The sequence below is a fragment of the Centroberyx gerrardi genome, chromosome 17 (genome assembly GCF_048128805.1).
Source record: "Centroberyx gerrardi isolate f3 chromosome 17, fCenGer3.hap1.cur.20231027, whole genome shotgun sequence".
In the NCBI taxonomy this organism is placed as follows: domain Eukaryota; kingdom Metazoa; phylum Chordata; class Actinopteri; order Beryciformes; family Berycidae; genus Centroberyx; species Centroberyx gerrardi.
The window spans coordinates 17,067,599-17,082,549 of NC_136013.1; the positions used below are offsets into that span (position 1 = coordinate 17,067,599).

General features: G+C 45.4%; 1 protein-coding gene and 1 long non-coding RNA gene across 2 annotated transcripts; both read right to left on the minus strand.

Annotated features, from left to right (window-relative positions):
• Positions 1-698: 698 nt before the first annotated feature.
• LOC144542560 (uncharacterized) lies at positions 699-2,566 on the minus strand. The gene is made up of 4 exons (XR_013507301.1): positions 2,505-2,566; positions 2,307-2,336; positions 1,719-1,880; positions 699-1,198 (listed from the first exon to the last, which is right to left on the minus strand). It is a non-coding gene; the product is annotated as an uncharacterized LOC144542560 (long non-coding RNA).
• Positions 2,567-4,099: 1,533 nt separating this feature from the next.
• marcksl1a (MARCKS-like 1a) lies at positions 4,100-7,086 on the minus strand. Its single transcript, XM_071899858.1, has 2 exons — positions 6,806-7,086; positions 4,100-5,470 (listed from the first exon to the last, which is right to left on the minus strand). Exons 1-2 carry the CDS (start codon positions 6,890-6,892, stop codon positions 4,940-4,942), a joined length of 618 nt encoding a protein of 205 aa, XP_071755959.1. The 5' UTR covers positions 6,893-7,086; the 3' UTR covers positions 4,100-4,939.
• Positions 7,087-14,951: the final 7,865 nt, after the last annotated feature.

Below are 14,951 nucleotides of genomic sequence, written 5' to 3' on the forward strand. Positions count from 1 at the left end.
TGTCTGCAGTGAATCTGATTCAACCACTAGGTGGCAACAAATGACCATCACTGTTCCTACAAACTTTTGGGCATTCCTTTGTAGCCTATAAATACAATCATTCACATCAATATATTTAGCTGGACTGGAAAACACACATACATACACACACACGCACACACACATGAGCATAGATACACAGACACTTGTGAACTTGTAATTTAGACCATGATGAGAACAGCAAGTATCAAAGCTTTCATGAACTGGATCGACATTTATTTGTATGAAAAAGTTGTGGATCATTAGTTTAACAATTTATATATATATATATATATATTTTTTTTTTTTTTCAAAAAAGGTTTTCAAAAATGGTTTCTCTTTCCCATTCACAACAGCCATCCATCCAATCATGCTAGGACTGACTGGAAAGTAGCAGATACAGATGTGATGTAGTGGGGTTTAAAGTCCTAGCTGTGACAGCAAAACACAACATCATCTTCTGGAATCTTCATAGACTTCTTTTGGCCATACATAGACCGCATGCTGCTGTGCACATGGACTGGGGACATGCTGGGTTAGTTAAAGCCTCCCCTCATTATCACTAATGAAAAATCACTTCTAATATTTCTATTTTTATGTTTTGTATCACAGACACTTCAGCCCAACAGTGTTTGAATGCAGCGACCTGGTTGGTCATAATGTATTAATAAACCAAGAAACAGCTTTTCAAATGCATTTTAATTCGATTTTCTTCAAATTTGACACAGTAGAATAAGGTAGAAGTGTTCAACCTTGCAAGTGCAAGAAAACAAAATGCAATTTTAATTGCCCTCAGATTACATGGTGTCAAAATGACTATGCTTTAGGGCCAATCAGCGTCCGGAAATGATACCTGCGCTGAACCTTCCACATTGCCATCATTTTTGTGTCATCAAACTGGGTTCTTGGAAGGACATTTTAGGCTGAATGTTTAGCAAAGAAATAAAAACAAAATTCAACTCAGGTTACTCAGATTTATCACACAAGGTAACTTTCAAACTTCCTGAAATCTGCTTTAGTAACTGAACTAACATCATTTGTAACTGCCTTCTTCATTTGGCATTATGTAAATGTTCATCTCATTCCTTCATGGGTTAAGTGGACTCAGCCAGCACAGCTCCCACAGCTCCTCCAACACTGGCCACAGCTGCAGTGGCAGCTGTTGACAGACCCGCCATACCTACAGTGAGATTACACAGAGGTTAGGATCCTCAACAGGGCAGGAGAGTGTCAGCAGAGCGTAAATACAGCATCACATCCTGTTTGAGGCAGTCCTTCCACCAGTCGTCGGATAACATTACACAACTGGGACAAAGTATGTTCAGAAGATCATTCTCTTGATTACCAACTGGTAAATTAAAGGTGCAATAAGTAAGATTTTTGCAGCCCCAATGGCCTAAAATGACCATGATATATGTGCATGGGGCTGATAGTAGTGTTGTTAATCAATGCCAATGTCTCAATGATTGCTTCGCCAGGTGCTGAGATTTCTGGTTTTCAAAACTCATCTTTCCAGCCCGTCCTCTGTTTTGGAACAAAAACTTGCCAACCTGAAGACACTCCCAATCCCAATAACCTCCTATGAAGATCATAGTGCCCCTTTAATTATCATTCCATTGGTTTCATCGTCTCACCACTATGATATAACTGATGACACAACTGGATAAAATATGTGGAACATTTTCAGCTATTGCTTTTACCTGCTGATTGCAAAACAGCCACCACACCCCCTGCTGCCACTCCTCCTCCGTTAGCAATCGCAGCAGTCGACATCATGCCGGCAGCGTACGAGCCTGCTGCTATTCCAGCTGAGGTGAAACCTATGGCCCCCAGGGCGACAGGGGCCAGGGCCACGGCACCTACTGGAGAGGGGCGAGAGCAACACGGTAGATGTACGCAAAATTGAAAATTTTAATATGGAAAGATTTAAATGTTTAAGTCCTACGGAGCCCCTAAAGTTCCGAAAAGTGTTTTTTTTGTTATTTTGTGCGCACAAGTTAATTATCTTGTAGGAACAAGTTATTATCTTGTGCGCACAAGATAATAACTTGTGCGCACAAGGTGATATTTTTTTATCTTGTGGGAACAAGTTATTATCTTGTGCGCACAAGATAATAACTTGTTCCCACAAGATAATTAACTTGTGCGCACAAGATAAAAAAATATCACCTTTCGGGACTTTAGGGGCTCCGTAAAGTCCTTTTAAACATCAAAGTGGGTTAAAATTTGTTGAAAACTAAACACAGATGATGTCAACTGATTCCTGAAGGATTTTCGTAGTGCCTTACCTGCACCTGCTGCAGTCGCGACGGCGGTTACTAAAAACACAAGAGGAAGAGGAAAACAAAATGAGCATCTAATCCGTTTACAATTACATTTTCAGCTGGCCCATCAAACACACGCTGTGATGACAAACATTAAACAGTAAGAAGGAACATTAAGAAACACATATAGGCCTATACATAGGCTATTTGTCAAATACGCACCCAGATCCATGACGACAGTTTTGGGTTTGAAGAGCTGTTTCAGAGTATCGTTTCCTGGGAAATGAAACTAAGTCACAACATCTGGACACTAGGGGGCGCCAGAGGAGCACTTTATCCATTCATCCCAATGGACAGTCGGTCTTCTGGTCGGTGCTGTGGCCAGCAGGCACAGGACACTACACTAACATGCATGGTAAGACATTTGTTGCAACATACGGTGAAAAATGACAACGACCCCCCCCCCCCCCCCCCCCCCCGACTGCTCCTTAAAAACAAGATATATTCATCTGAGCTATAGCTCTTGATCATTATTAAATCATTTGATATCAGATGTAGGTGTAGCCTAAAAGTATTACAAATGAGTGGAATTTACCTGAAAAAAATACAACTAAAAAGCCTACAGTACATATGCTAAGAGATCATTAAACTTTTCGTCCAGTACATTCTGCAAGACCCACAGGTTTTGCAACTTTGAAGAAAAAGGCTTTGTTTGCAAAAATGTGATCAGTTCACAGAAATAATCATCTTTCAGAGTTCATGCAAGCCTGATTTCAACAGAAGCAATCAGCCAACAAATCCTTTAGTGCATAGAGGCTATTGTACCAAAGCTCAAATACTTCAAGGCACTAAATAATACAAGATCTTGGACAAGGATACAAGGCTGCCTTTTCAACCAATCGTTCATTTGGTATCTCTTGAAACTTTCTTGTTTAAGTGTTACGTCCTACTAAAAAATGGTTGAAAACAGGCCCACACTCCTGACCTGGAATGGCCAGGAGCCACACATACAATGTGTTGTCTTTCCACCAGAGGGAGCCACAGACCATCATAGTCAACCAGCTTCACATTAAGATACTGTTGCAGATACTGTTTAAAATGCCTGACAAAGAATTTATTCTGTTTTCAATAGGACAAGAGTGGCCTTTAATGACTCAGTGTCAAATATGCTCCAATAGCTTGTGTCCATTATATTAGAAAAAATGAGACAGAGATCCTACTATGACAAATCCCACTTTGTTGTGCTGGAGAAACTGTTACTTCCAGCTGCAAGAATTGTCAAGAAAATCAGTTCAGAATTAATTTTCTCCAGGATATTAGTGCAGGTGTTGCCATCTTGTGATATTACACCATGCAGAAGCAGAACAGAGAAAACTAAAAATATGACTCAGGCCCTTGCAACCTGAATAGTTAATGCTCCACTTAATTTAGGTTTCATTTCCTATGTTGGTTTCTGTGTCTAAAGTGCCTTCGGAAGCAACAAGTCATATTGTTTTAACTGGCTCAGCGATTTCCCCATCATCTGGCTGTTGCAGTGATGTGGAAACTATGTTGTGTATACTTCTTAGGGGGAAAAAATATATATATATTTCAACTAATTCGGGGCTGATTTCAATATTACCTACATATATATATAAGAAAGGTGCACAAATATGCTCAAGTTCATGTGTAAAAATGATGTAATCTATGAGAAGATACTTCGGCTGGCCCCAACCAAAGTGCTGAGGGATGTTACACTTTAAATCTGTCCTTTCCAACACCCGCCCGTCTTGTAGCAGTGTGTCTTGAGGTGCAAATCACAAGGCGAAACACAGACAGAGGGGATCAAACATTTATTTACCCTTATTAAAAGTTACAATAAAACCATTAACATCTTTAAACGATAGCAAAATAAAGAGAACCAAAAATATTGGCCAAAACATATTTACAGAGACAATTTGCAGATAAAAAGCTCACATTTTGTACACAATCCCAACCCCTGCATCATAAACTCTGAAATGTGAACACTGCAAGACTCAAAGCTTGAATGTGGTTTTAGCCAGAAAAGAATCAAAATGCACGAACAAAGACATAGCTCTTTCCGCCTCCCCTCCTTGAATTTCACTTTTCTATACAGCACAAAATACTTGAAATTTGGGGGTAAAACATAGGAATGTAGAATTCTAAAAATTAATAAGATCATTTGAAAGGTTTATGTGTCCATATAACAGTCATTTCGAGTGAAGGAGATGGTCTGCCCCGCTCCATAACCGTTGTCGATTTTTAGATCCCAAAAAGATGAGAAAGAAAAATAAAATGTTATAGGGCTGCCACGCTGTTACAAGGATGCTTCTCCATGAATTGGGAAAATAAGTCAGTATTCCTGATTCGCTCCACATCCAATCCATTACCTTCGCCACACGCCAGTCCCTGTGTGTACCATGAGGGGGCGACACACGCCGACACTTTCATCATGAGAGGGCCCGGTGAGATTCCGTCTGTCGAAGAACTAATAAAAGGCAGTGAACTGGTGGTTGAATCAGCAAACGTGATATATCCTTCTTTGTCTTCTTTTGTAGTTTTGTTTATAACTTTAAGAACGTGGCACGAGTCTCTCATATATATATTTATATACTTTAATCTTGGAAAGTCAGTTCAGGTGCCGTGACGGGGTGCAGTCACTCTGCCTTGGCCTCGCCCTCGGAGGCTGCGGGTGTCGTGTCCTCGGCCGGGGCGGCGGCGGCGGCCTCCTCGGCGGGGGCCGCCTCTGTGGCGGGGGCCTCCTCGGCTGCCTTGGCCTCTCCCTCGGGGGCCGCGGCCGCCTCCTCCTCCTCTTTGGCCTCGGCAGCCGGCGTCTCCTCTTTGGTTTCCTTGGCCGCGTGGCCGTTCTCCTCAGGCTTGTCCTCCGCCGTGGGGGAGGTGGCCTCCTCCTTGCCCTCCTCGCTGGCCTTCTTGCTCTTCTTCAGCGAGATGCCCTTGAACTTGAAGGAGTTCTTCAGGGAGAACTTCTTCTTCTTCTTGCCGTCCTTGGCCGCCTCGCCCTCCGCTTTGGCGGCCTCGCCCTCAGCTGCGGGAGCGGGCTCTATGGCGTCTCCGGCGCCGGTCTCGCCCTCCTTGGCTGGCTCGGCTGTCCCGTTTCCGTCTGTGGCGGCCGCATCTCCATCAGGCTTGGCCGAGACATCGCCGTTGGTTTTGACATGTCCATTCTCCTGTGAAAAAGAGAACTCATTAGCATCAAGATAATGAAAGTGGCTCAAATAAACATGTTGCCTGTGGCAAGGGCAACCGCTGACCTATTCAGATGGACTGAGTGAAGATGAAACCATACTGCTTTGAAGAAATGTGTTATTTGACTTGTGGCATATGACTGATTAGCATTAGCCCAACAGTTGCTCCATGTTGTATTTGAGGAAAGATGCTTGCCTGGGTAATGTTCAAGACTGGGGAATTCAACAGCTGTTTGCGTGACTCTTTCCAAACACATGGGGGCAGTAGTGGTGCATGAAGATGTCAGTCCACCAAGCAGTTTGGGAACAAAGGAATCCCCGAGAAACCTGGTTGCTGCTCTCATGCAAGTGCTGCAGTTCATATCTACCGCTGCTCTCAACATGCACTTCATGTCTGGTCGCAGTGGAGCAAACACCGTTTCCAATCACTGACAAAGCCACAGTCATGTTAATCTAACCAATATCGCCTTATTGGACATCCTAATCATGTCCAATAAAACAACTGCAAGCACAGTGATAAGGGAGTGACTGTTTGAATCAAATTATTTTATCCGAGAATGCAAGTTCACGATCGTCTCTGAATGGGCATCATCTGATTTGGGATCAGGCTGAAACAAGCCGTCAACTAAACTCGCAACCCAATTCATTAATTGAATAATTACGCGTCGATCATCAAAACACGCCATGCATTTACACTTTTTTTTTAAACCGAAATCATCCAATTATTGGTGAAAATGTGTGAATGTACCAGCTGTATGAGTTGGAGCCAGAGGGATTTGTACTGGCGCCTGTCCTCGCTTTGTTTGCAACTCCGCAGAATGCGCCTCCAGCAGAGCGCATTTGCATCCTTTGCACCGTTCGCCTCGCATCTTTTGTTCGACGTGCGAGCGATTAACTGCCCCGCTACAGTAAACCCATGAGAGAAAACACGCCCGAATTAACGATTGCAGACCCCGATCTGCCGTTTTTGCATAAATCCTGCATATACATTCACTTGTGCGACCGTCAGACGGAATTAACAAAGGGAGGTCTGGTGCACGGCTGTGTGGGGACGACCACCGATGGGCTAGGAGCCACTCGCCGGTTAGTCTAGATGTCCCCTGGTTTTTAGCAAGCCCGTTTTAATTCAATTCGACAACCTTCCATAAGAAACAGGTGGTTTGTTAATTGAGGCTGGTATTTGCGCTGCGTTTAGTTTATATACAAAGAGGATTAACTCGGTTTCTATCGCTGCCCTGAGATCTACCGTGGCACCCATGCTGGAAGTGGGCGTTGGGTGCCATGTGGATCCCTGAGATGTTAGGTAGGCCTACTTACCTGGCCATTGGCTTTGGCAGCAGCAGGGTCGGCGGCGGCGGCTTTCCCCTCAACAGCTACTCCACCCTTGGACAACTGGGCTCCCATGTTTTCCTTTAGGTTTTCTGAACAAAAAAATAAAATCTAAAAAGAAAAACCTCAAGGAGTTTTGAGATTTAAAAATCCAGCTCAGGGATAGGTAGATCTTGCCAAAGAGGAAAAAATCCGGACGGACCCCCTTTTTTTCCCTAGGTTTGGAAAGCGAGAAGATCCCCCTTTTGTGAGAGCGAACCTCACGGTGGCTGAGCTCAAATTAAAGGATGTCTGGGGTACAACTGTGAGTATTTCAACCGCGCCTCAAAATCGACCACAGTCTCCACCTATGGGCGTGACAGTCAGCATTTGTCCAATCTGCTGCCGTGGGTTGGGCCTCCCTCGCCCCCTGTCACTGCAACAGACACCCACTCAACTCAGCGCTCAGCGAGACTTTCCCCCCTGTTTCATATGTTAGGAATATTGTGAAAATGTATGTCTTTTTTGCTCCTTAACTTGGACAGCACTTGTTGCAAATATTGAATGAAGGAGTAGTTATCATACAGGACACAGAAACTATCCTCATGATAAAGAACTACGGTTGTCTTATACAGTAAAATGTAGAAGGATACCGTACAAATATCACAACAAAACTTTATAGTATATTTAATGGGCTATAAAGTTAACCCTAACCACAAAGTACAATAAGGTCACTATAAACTCACCCATGAGTACCACAGACACATTGTAAAGCCCTATGTGAATATTATAGTTATTTAATAGTATTTTTTCTTTAGGGTCAATCATTCCAAGTTCATGATTGCCAGCTTTCTGAGCAGATGACATCCTTCGCTCCTTTGTTTCAGACCAGCACCGGCTTCGTTTTGAAGTTAATGACAACTCTTTCATACAAACATAAAAGTATAATTCATGTCAAAATAATCATCCGGTTCATCGCACCATTCATAAGATCCTATTCGACTGAAACAAATCCTCAGATGATCTTGTTGATCAGATCGTTCTGTGGAGAAAAACAATACTTGAACGAGCAGCCAGGAATTTTAATTGCCAGATTTTGAATGACTGCTCCTGCTTTTCCAAGAGTGAACTCATTACATAACACGTAGCATGGTGTAGCAGTCAGTGGAGACCTTATGATGGCACTGGGGCTGCTTTGTCACTAACGGAGACAGAAAGACAGTGAATCAGTCTGTCGGCCAGTCATGGGGTCTCTTGGCCAGACATCCGAATCCCACGATCACGGCCATGACATTGCATTTTCAGCGAGTGCAAAGCTCACGGTCTCTTCTGAGTTTCGGAGGGGTCAGGGGTGATGTGTTTCAAGTCGAGTTATGAGAGCCAGCGGACTTCTGGCCGCGGCCCAGCCGGTTGTGGACCGGGTCACCTATGTGACACGGAGATGGATGCCTCCGTGTCAGAGCCTGGAGGGCTTGCACATGGAAATACAATGCCAGCTGCCCCATTTTCAAGCCATTACTCTTAATTCTGGCAACCTCAACCAAATTATCTGTTCTTTCCCATCAACAAGGCCCTCATCCACAAGTGTGTCCCAGAGATGAATCCATGTTAACAGAAAGGCCCTCTCTGTGCTTGTCATGTTTATAGGACTTCATTAAGTGGAATTTATGATTTCCTCTTGTTAAAAGTCCCATAGATGCTTCTGAGGCTCCTTGTTAAAATGAAAACCCCTTTGTGGGTCCATATGTCTCTCTGCCTTTCTCACTCTCTCTCTCCCACACAACCAATCTGATGGCACACAGCCCCCCCCACAACCCCCCTCCCACACACACACACACACACACACATACTCACAGCCATGGTATGTGTGGCATGCATACGCCACCCAGAGAATGATCTCTCTCCATTCACTGGGCTGAGCTTCCCAGAGTGGAATACACCCTCAGGGGTTAAAAATCTTTACCCCCCCCCCCCCCTCAACCACCACCACCACCACTCCATACATTCTCCCAAACTGAGAAAAGAGAGAGAACAAATGCTTGAAAGATGTTTGGAAGTCGCCCACTCCCCTTTTAATCCGCCCACCCCCTCCTCCTCCCATCTCATCATCCAGTGTAAAACTCATGCATACCACAATCATGCCTCTGGAATTCCTCGCTGCTTTCTGATGTGGGACGTCTGAATCGGGTCCTCAATTTGCCGGGGCCTATACATTTTCCCCTCATGTCAGATATCAAAGGGATGTTTCTGGTCTGTAGATGAAGAAAGAAAAGAGATGTCTTTCACAGCGTGGAAGCCGTGCCACAATTAGCCCCAGCTGAGAAGTTCACATTCTGGCCCAGGTTTGTGACCTAAGGTTTGTGTTGGATCCAGTTTTAGTGGGCAAATGGTATGACATTAAAGTGCAGTGCTAAGAGACTGAATTGCGAGAATTGTCCCTAGATGCATGTTATGTCATGGCATCAGAAAGACTTGTAGCTGCGTTGATTTTTGGCCCCAGTGGCCTACCATTGAAAATGTTCCAGAGAAAAGTTGAATGAACACTGAGAATGAAAGCTTTACCATTTCTTTACCACACACACACACACATATACACACACACACACACACACACACACACACACACACAATGACAAGGCCCGATTTCCTTGTGAGAAAAATGAGACTGTGGCTGGAGGACTTCCTCTGGCCCCGACCTGCCTACTTATTTCTGTCACGTTTAACATGCCGCTTCTTCTTCTCTTCACACCCTTTTTTCGGAGCCCGTCAATGCCACTGCTTGTGTGGTTGCCCATATTTCATGCCCTGACACAGGATGAGCTCTCAAATCCGCTAAAAGCCTCCATTGTCTCTCTCTCGGCAAGCCAACTGATGAGCATCACAAGTAGAGGAGGAGAGAGAGCGAGAGAAAGGAAAGGGGGGAGAGGAGGAATGAAGCAGGAATCAGAAAGATGTCTCTGAGGTTCCTTTTGCTGGAGGGAGGAGGAAAGTTATCTTTTTGACAGTCACCTTGAACAGATTACTTGAGCATATCAGCTCGATGAATATGTAATTTCCCAGGGTTCCACACTTTGTCAACAATTCATGCATACAGAATCACAAAAACAACAGAGAGCAGGCTGTTTCCTGTCTCCCTTTCCCATGGTTTTGTGAGACATAGATGACTACAAATTTCTCGCAGTTCTGCACAGCTAATGGCCAAATACCACAGTAGCTATTGGAATCCCATCCTGTGAGGCGCACTCTTATAAAACAGCTTTTATAATAGGGAATGAGAAAAGCATTATCCAAGCTGTGGAATATGTAGAAACTAATACATTTCATTGTAATTCATCATAAATCTACCATAGAAGTTTTGTTTGTATATGCTGAGATGTGAGTCTGATTTTACATATTTGATTCAGTCTGGCACAAACAGAGCATTTGAATTGCCAAGCATCTAATTACAAGGAGAATCAGGTGCAAAGCAGCCATCTTCACTGGCATGAATAGGGGTGCGTTGACTTAAAAGAAAGCCCTTTGTAATGCTAATTAATTCGATCAACTGGCTTATTGACTGCGAAAAGGCCCTCACCAGCAGGCAACCACAAAGCTGCACATGGCAGCCATCTTGGCCGGGGGCTTGTAGAGACGTATCTGTCTGCCACGGCTCTGGCAGTGGCTCTCAGAGGAGGAGGAGGAGGAGGAGGAGGAGGATGGGATGCTAGCTGGATGTCCAATGTTCAGCCAGGCATGCGCCAACCCCACAGAGGCCTGTGCTGACATGCTTCTTGCCTCATTGATAAAATAGTCTTGCATGGGGGGGCTTGGAAACACAACACCACCCCCCCAAAGATGGAGGGAAACTGATGGCAATCACATTGGTACGTGTGGATATTCCTCATGTCCCTCCCTCCCTCTCTGTGTCTCTCCATCTCCGTCTCTCTTTGCCTAAGGTGGCAGACACACTCGTCCCCGCGACGCGACATACCCCACCCCGCATCGCTGTGTGTGCGCAGACATGCCACAGAGCCGGTTACCATGGCAACTACTGCATCTATCAGTGTAACCGGCTGCCGTCCATGTTACGAGGAGACGTGGTTTGGTGAGAAGCCGGTCAAGGGGGGACGGGGTGGAAGAGGATATGGACTTGGCGCTCTGTTTTGTTTGCCTTATCGTGCTGGGCTTGTTTATTTGAGATGGCTGTGACTCCCATCCTATACACAGCAGAGACTCTCCTCTCTCTCTCTCTCTCTCTCTCTCTCTCTCTCCCAGAACGCTGTGACCACAGGGAAATCGACTGTGGTTTCCTCTTAACCTTTACCCCCTCCGCTTCCCCATCAGGCTACGGGCTGACTGTCTGCCTGTCTATCTTCCTTCCCTTCTCTTTTCTTTCTCTGTTAGCTTCATCACAACATATCTCTTTTACTGCCTCTGTTTCAGTCATCTATGTTTTGCCGTGGCTCTCTCTCTCTCTCTCTCTCTCTCTCTCTCTCTCTTACCCCCAGGTATCGAGGCTTGGGCCATTATATGCAAATCCAACCTACTGTGACTTGTTTGCATCTGTTGTCATAACATCGGGGCCAAGTATGAACCCAATAGCATGAAGCTCACTCCTTTGTGCTGCTTGTGAAGCAGCAAGAGATAAAACAGATGGTGAGAGAGGTAAAGGGAGAGGGCGAAGTGCTGAGGAGAATCTGCAAGCGAAAGAGAGAGAGAGAGAGAGAGAGAGAGAGGGAGAATGGGGGCTGGGATGGGTAGAGTTGATGTGTACGCATGTGTGTGTGTGCGTATGTGTCAGACAGGGGCGTACAGTAGTAGGGCAGCTCATCCCCACTGGCAGCGGCACTGCGGCGTTACTGGGTCAGTGTGCCATCATCTCATTCATCATTATCACAGCCTGCTCTTCCTCCTCCGCTCTCCCTCTTCATCCCTCCCGCGCTTTCTCGCCGTCTTTCTCTTCCTCCCACACACACCGTAGCGAGAGAGATGCTGGGATTGAGATAGGGGAGGATGGGAATGGAAATATAAACCTAGACAGAGCAGACGTAGATCCGTGTGGTCTGACTCCATGTTCCAGGTAGGGTTACCTGAGGTGTAAGGCAATAAGAGGATTGTACTGTTACTGGTAAAATGCTTTTAAATCCGAGGGTCCTTAGCACAGAATAGCGTAAGCACCTCTGAAATAAGATACCAGTCAATATAGAGAAGTCAAGTCATTTCGATTCTACTATTTATCAAATTGGTGTGTTACTTTCCATCAAAAGATACAAAGCTTCTCTTCTTCATGCACTGTGAAAGGCAGAGATCAGTGTGCCCTGGCTCTGGGAGTCGATGCACAGACACCCAGACACACTCCCTACTGTTAAAAGCAGAGCAATAAACCATAATGGGCTATATTTCATGACAGCTTAGCATTCCTGCATATCATGAAAAGGAATGGAAGATATAAGACCAACACGCCCATGTCCGCCTGCTCAGAAATAGCCGGCAACATAACTGTCGTTTGTTTAAAATGCACACATTCCAGCCAGACATATATATTCAGGAGCAACTGCTTGCATGCAATCACACGCAAATGCATGCACTCCCCCACCCACCACACACACACACACACACACACACACACACACACACACACACATACATACTCATTAGCTCAGTTCTGTGTTATCTGCTAGCTTTTTTCGGCAGATCTGTGAGATCATCACTCTCTCTGAGCCCCCCGTCCGTTTTTTCCTCTCTCTGATTCGCTGAGCATCCTCCCCCCCTCCAACTTCATTGTAATGCAGATTTTAGGTATTGGGCTGCATGGGGAATTGGGGGATGGGAGAAGGGGGATGGGGAGAGAGGAGAGAGGGAGGTTTGTGGAGAGGCTGGGGATGGTGTTAAGTATGACCTGGCAGGCCTGCTGTGCCTCAGCGGGGGGTCCGGCGCGGGCTGGGGGGAGGGGAGAGCGAGAGAGAGCGAGAGAGAGAAAGAGAGAGAGCTTCTAGGGTTATCCACCAGTCTGTTTACATGACTCAGACATCAAATATCACTCTTGTCGAGCCAAAATCCCTGCCTCATCTTGAAATGAAAGACTCCAGAGACACCCCACGTATCTTAATTCAGCAGTGATCTCTATCTCTATCGAGGAGCGGAGAAGAATAGGATGTTTGATGGCATTTTGTTCTGGTCTAGACATAATGAGCTTAATGTCACTGAGGTCATGTTGTCGTTCCTTCTTTTTGGGCTAATACCATATCAAGCTAACTGGAAAATGAATAGTGGTGATACTTATTCCAGTGTATTTACCCATGGAGAAGTGTTGTAAATACACAGTAATTCTCTGTAGGTATGAAAATCTCCCTCATACATCTCATTGTGTATTATTGTGCCCTCTGGAACAAGGCCATTGTTAAGTGTTGCTGAAATTGTATTGATACTGAGATCAGAGGATTTCCCTTGTATGTATTTTTAAAGGGAAGCCAACACAGACTGTTCAGCTGTTGTGCTAGTCAGAGACATTGTTGTGATTTTGGGTTTGCGTGCACTCATGCCACAGATCCTCTGCATGTGTCTGACTGTCTGCAAGTGTGTCAGGGTGTGTTTGTATGCGTATAATGACTCTGTGTGTGTGTGAGTGGGGTGGGGTGGGGGGGTGGGGGGGGTCTAGTTCTTATAATGTCTGCAGCTTAAACTATGGCCAAGCTCTTCCCAGCTGTCAGAGTGTAATCCAGTCTCTTTCTCTGTCTCTCTCTTTCTCAGAGCACAGTGGTGAGAAGTCAAACCTTGACTATTTACTGAATGCCTGCCCTCCTCTAATTCAATCTCTCACCCCCCCGACCCCCCACCCCACCCCCGCCACCACCACCACCACCACCACCACCACCAACAACCCCTCACCAGAATGGAGGGCAGAATACAGACGATAGAGAAGAGAGAAAGCCCCCCAGCGAAAAAGCCGATAAATGTCTAGAGTCAATACTTGGCCATTGTGTACTAATGAACCGTGTGTGGGATGGATTCATTGACTCTACACACTCTTATCGCACTGAAAAAAGACAACCAGGCCACTTCTGTTGTTGACCCTGCATTCACAGTTTCATCAGACTGAATTGCATTCAACCACACAAACATAAAGGTGCAGAGCAGACACATGGGTGGTTTAATTAGGCTTTTTAACACGCCTGCTTAAATAAGGCTGTTAACTCGTGTGCACAGACATTTGTAATAATAATAATGTGATCATTTATTCTTCTGGTGTCACTCTCTCCCCTCCACAGGGAGGTCAGATCGGAGGGTCAGCTACAAGAGATTCAGCTGGTAGGGATTCAGTGTCTTGCTCAAGGGCACTTCAGCAGGGCAGATGCTTGCTGACACGAATCCAGGTCCTCCAACTAAAGGATGGTCTCCCTACTCACTACCCCACAACACAAGATGACATTAAGTCAACATTTCAACATTTTGGAAACATTTCAAAGGGGACACTGTAGTTCGCTCAGCTTTGCCGTGATTCATTATTTGGTTGTCATTTTGCTCCAGTTTTCCATTTTATCCATCTGCCATTGCAGCTGGGTTGTCATGGAGCATCATGGCAGTGTGTTGAGCTTGTTTGTGAGTGACCTATTTATAACCCACCCCCTCTATCTCTTGCCCCCAATTCCCTCTCTTGTCCTCCTCCAGTTTATCAAAACATGGTTACATAAAAGCAGCTCCCTCAGAACCAGCAGTGGGTCTTCAATGTGGCATGAATATCTTTGTGATTTATTAAATAATTCAGAAGAAGAAGTGGGGTGGGGGGTTGGCCTCGGGTTATTTAAACTTCACTCTCAAGAGATATTCTCAGTTCAAAAGTGGCACGATGGAGACATGTAACTCGATTGTAGCAGCTGATTTGAAATATTATAAGGCTAAAGCTGCTGAGGCTAAAGGTGGCATATCAGCTCGGTCTCAATCTGACAAAGTCTTGGTATTTGCATCCCCTCTCCTCCCCTGTGTTAAATGTCTTTGCTGTATCTGTGGGCTGGGCGATCGCCTGGAGACCTCAGATGTCAGTCATGCAAATGAGGTTAGGAGTCTCCAGCCTGGAGGGCGCAAGGCTCGGCTCCCTCTCCTCGTTAGATTAATGACTATGAGGCTGCAAGACAGTAGCCGCGGCTTGTCAAAATCTCACCCAGCAAGCTAGCATTGA

Coding starts and splice junctions, on each gene's coding strand:
- marcksl1a (XM_071899858.1), bottom strand. CDS start 6,892: ATGGGAGCCCAGTTGTCCAAGGGTGGAGTAGCTGTTGAGGGGAAAGCC. Junction 5,471..6,805: donor CTGCCAAAGCCAATGGCCAG/GTAAGTAGGCCT, acceptor TCTTTTTCACAG/GAGAATGGACATGTCAAAAC.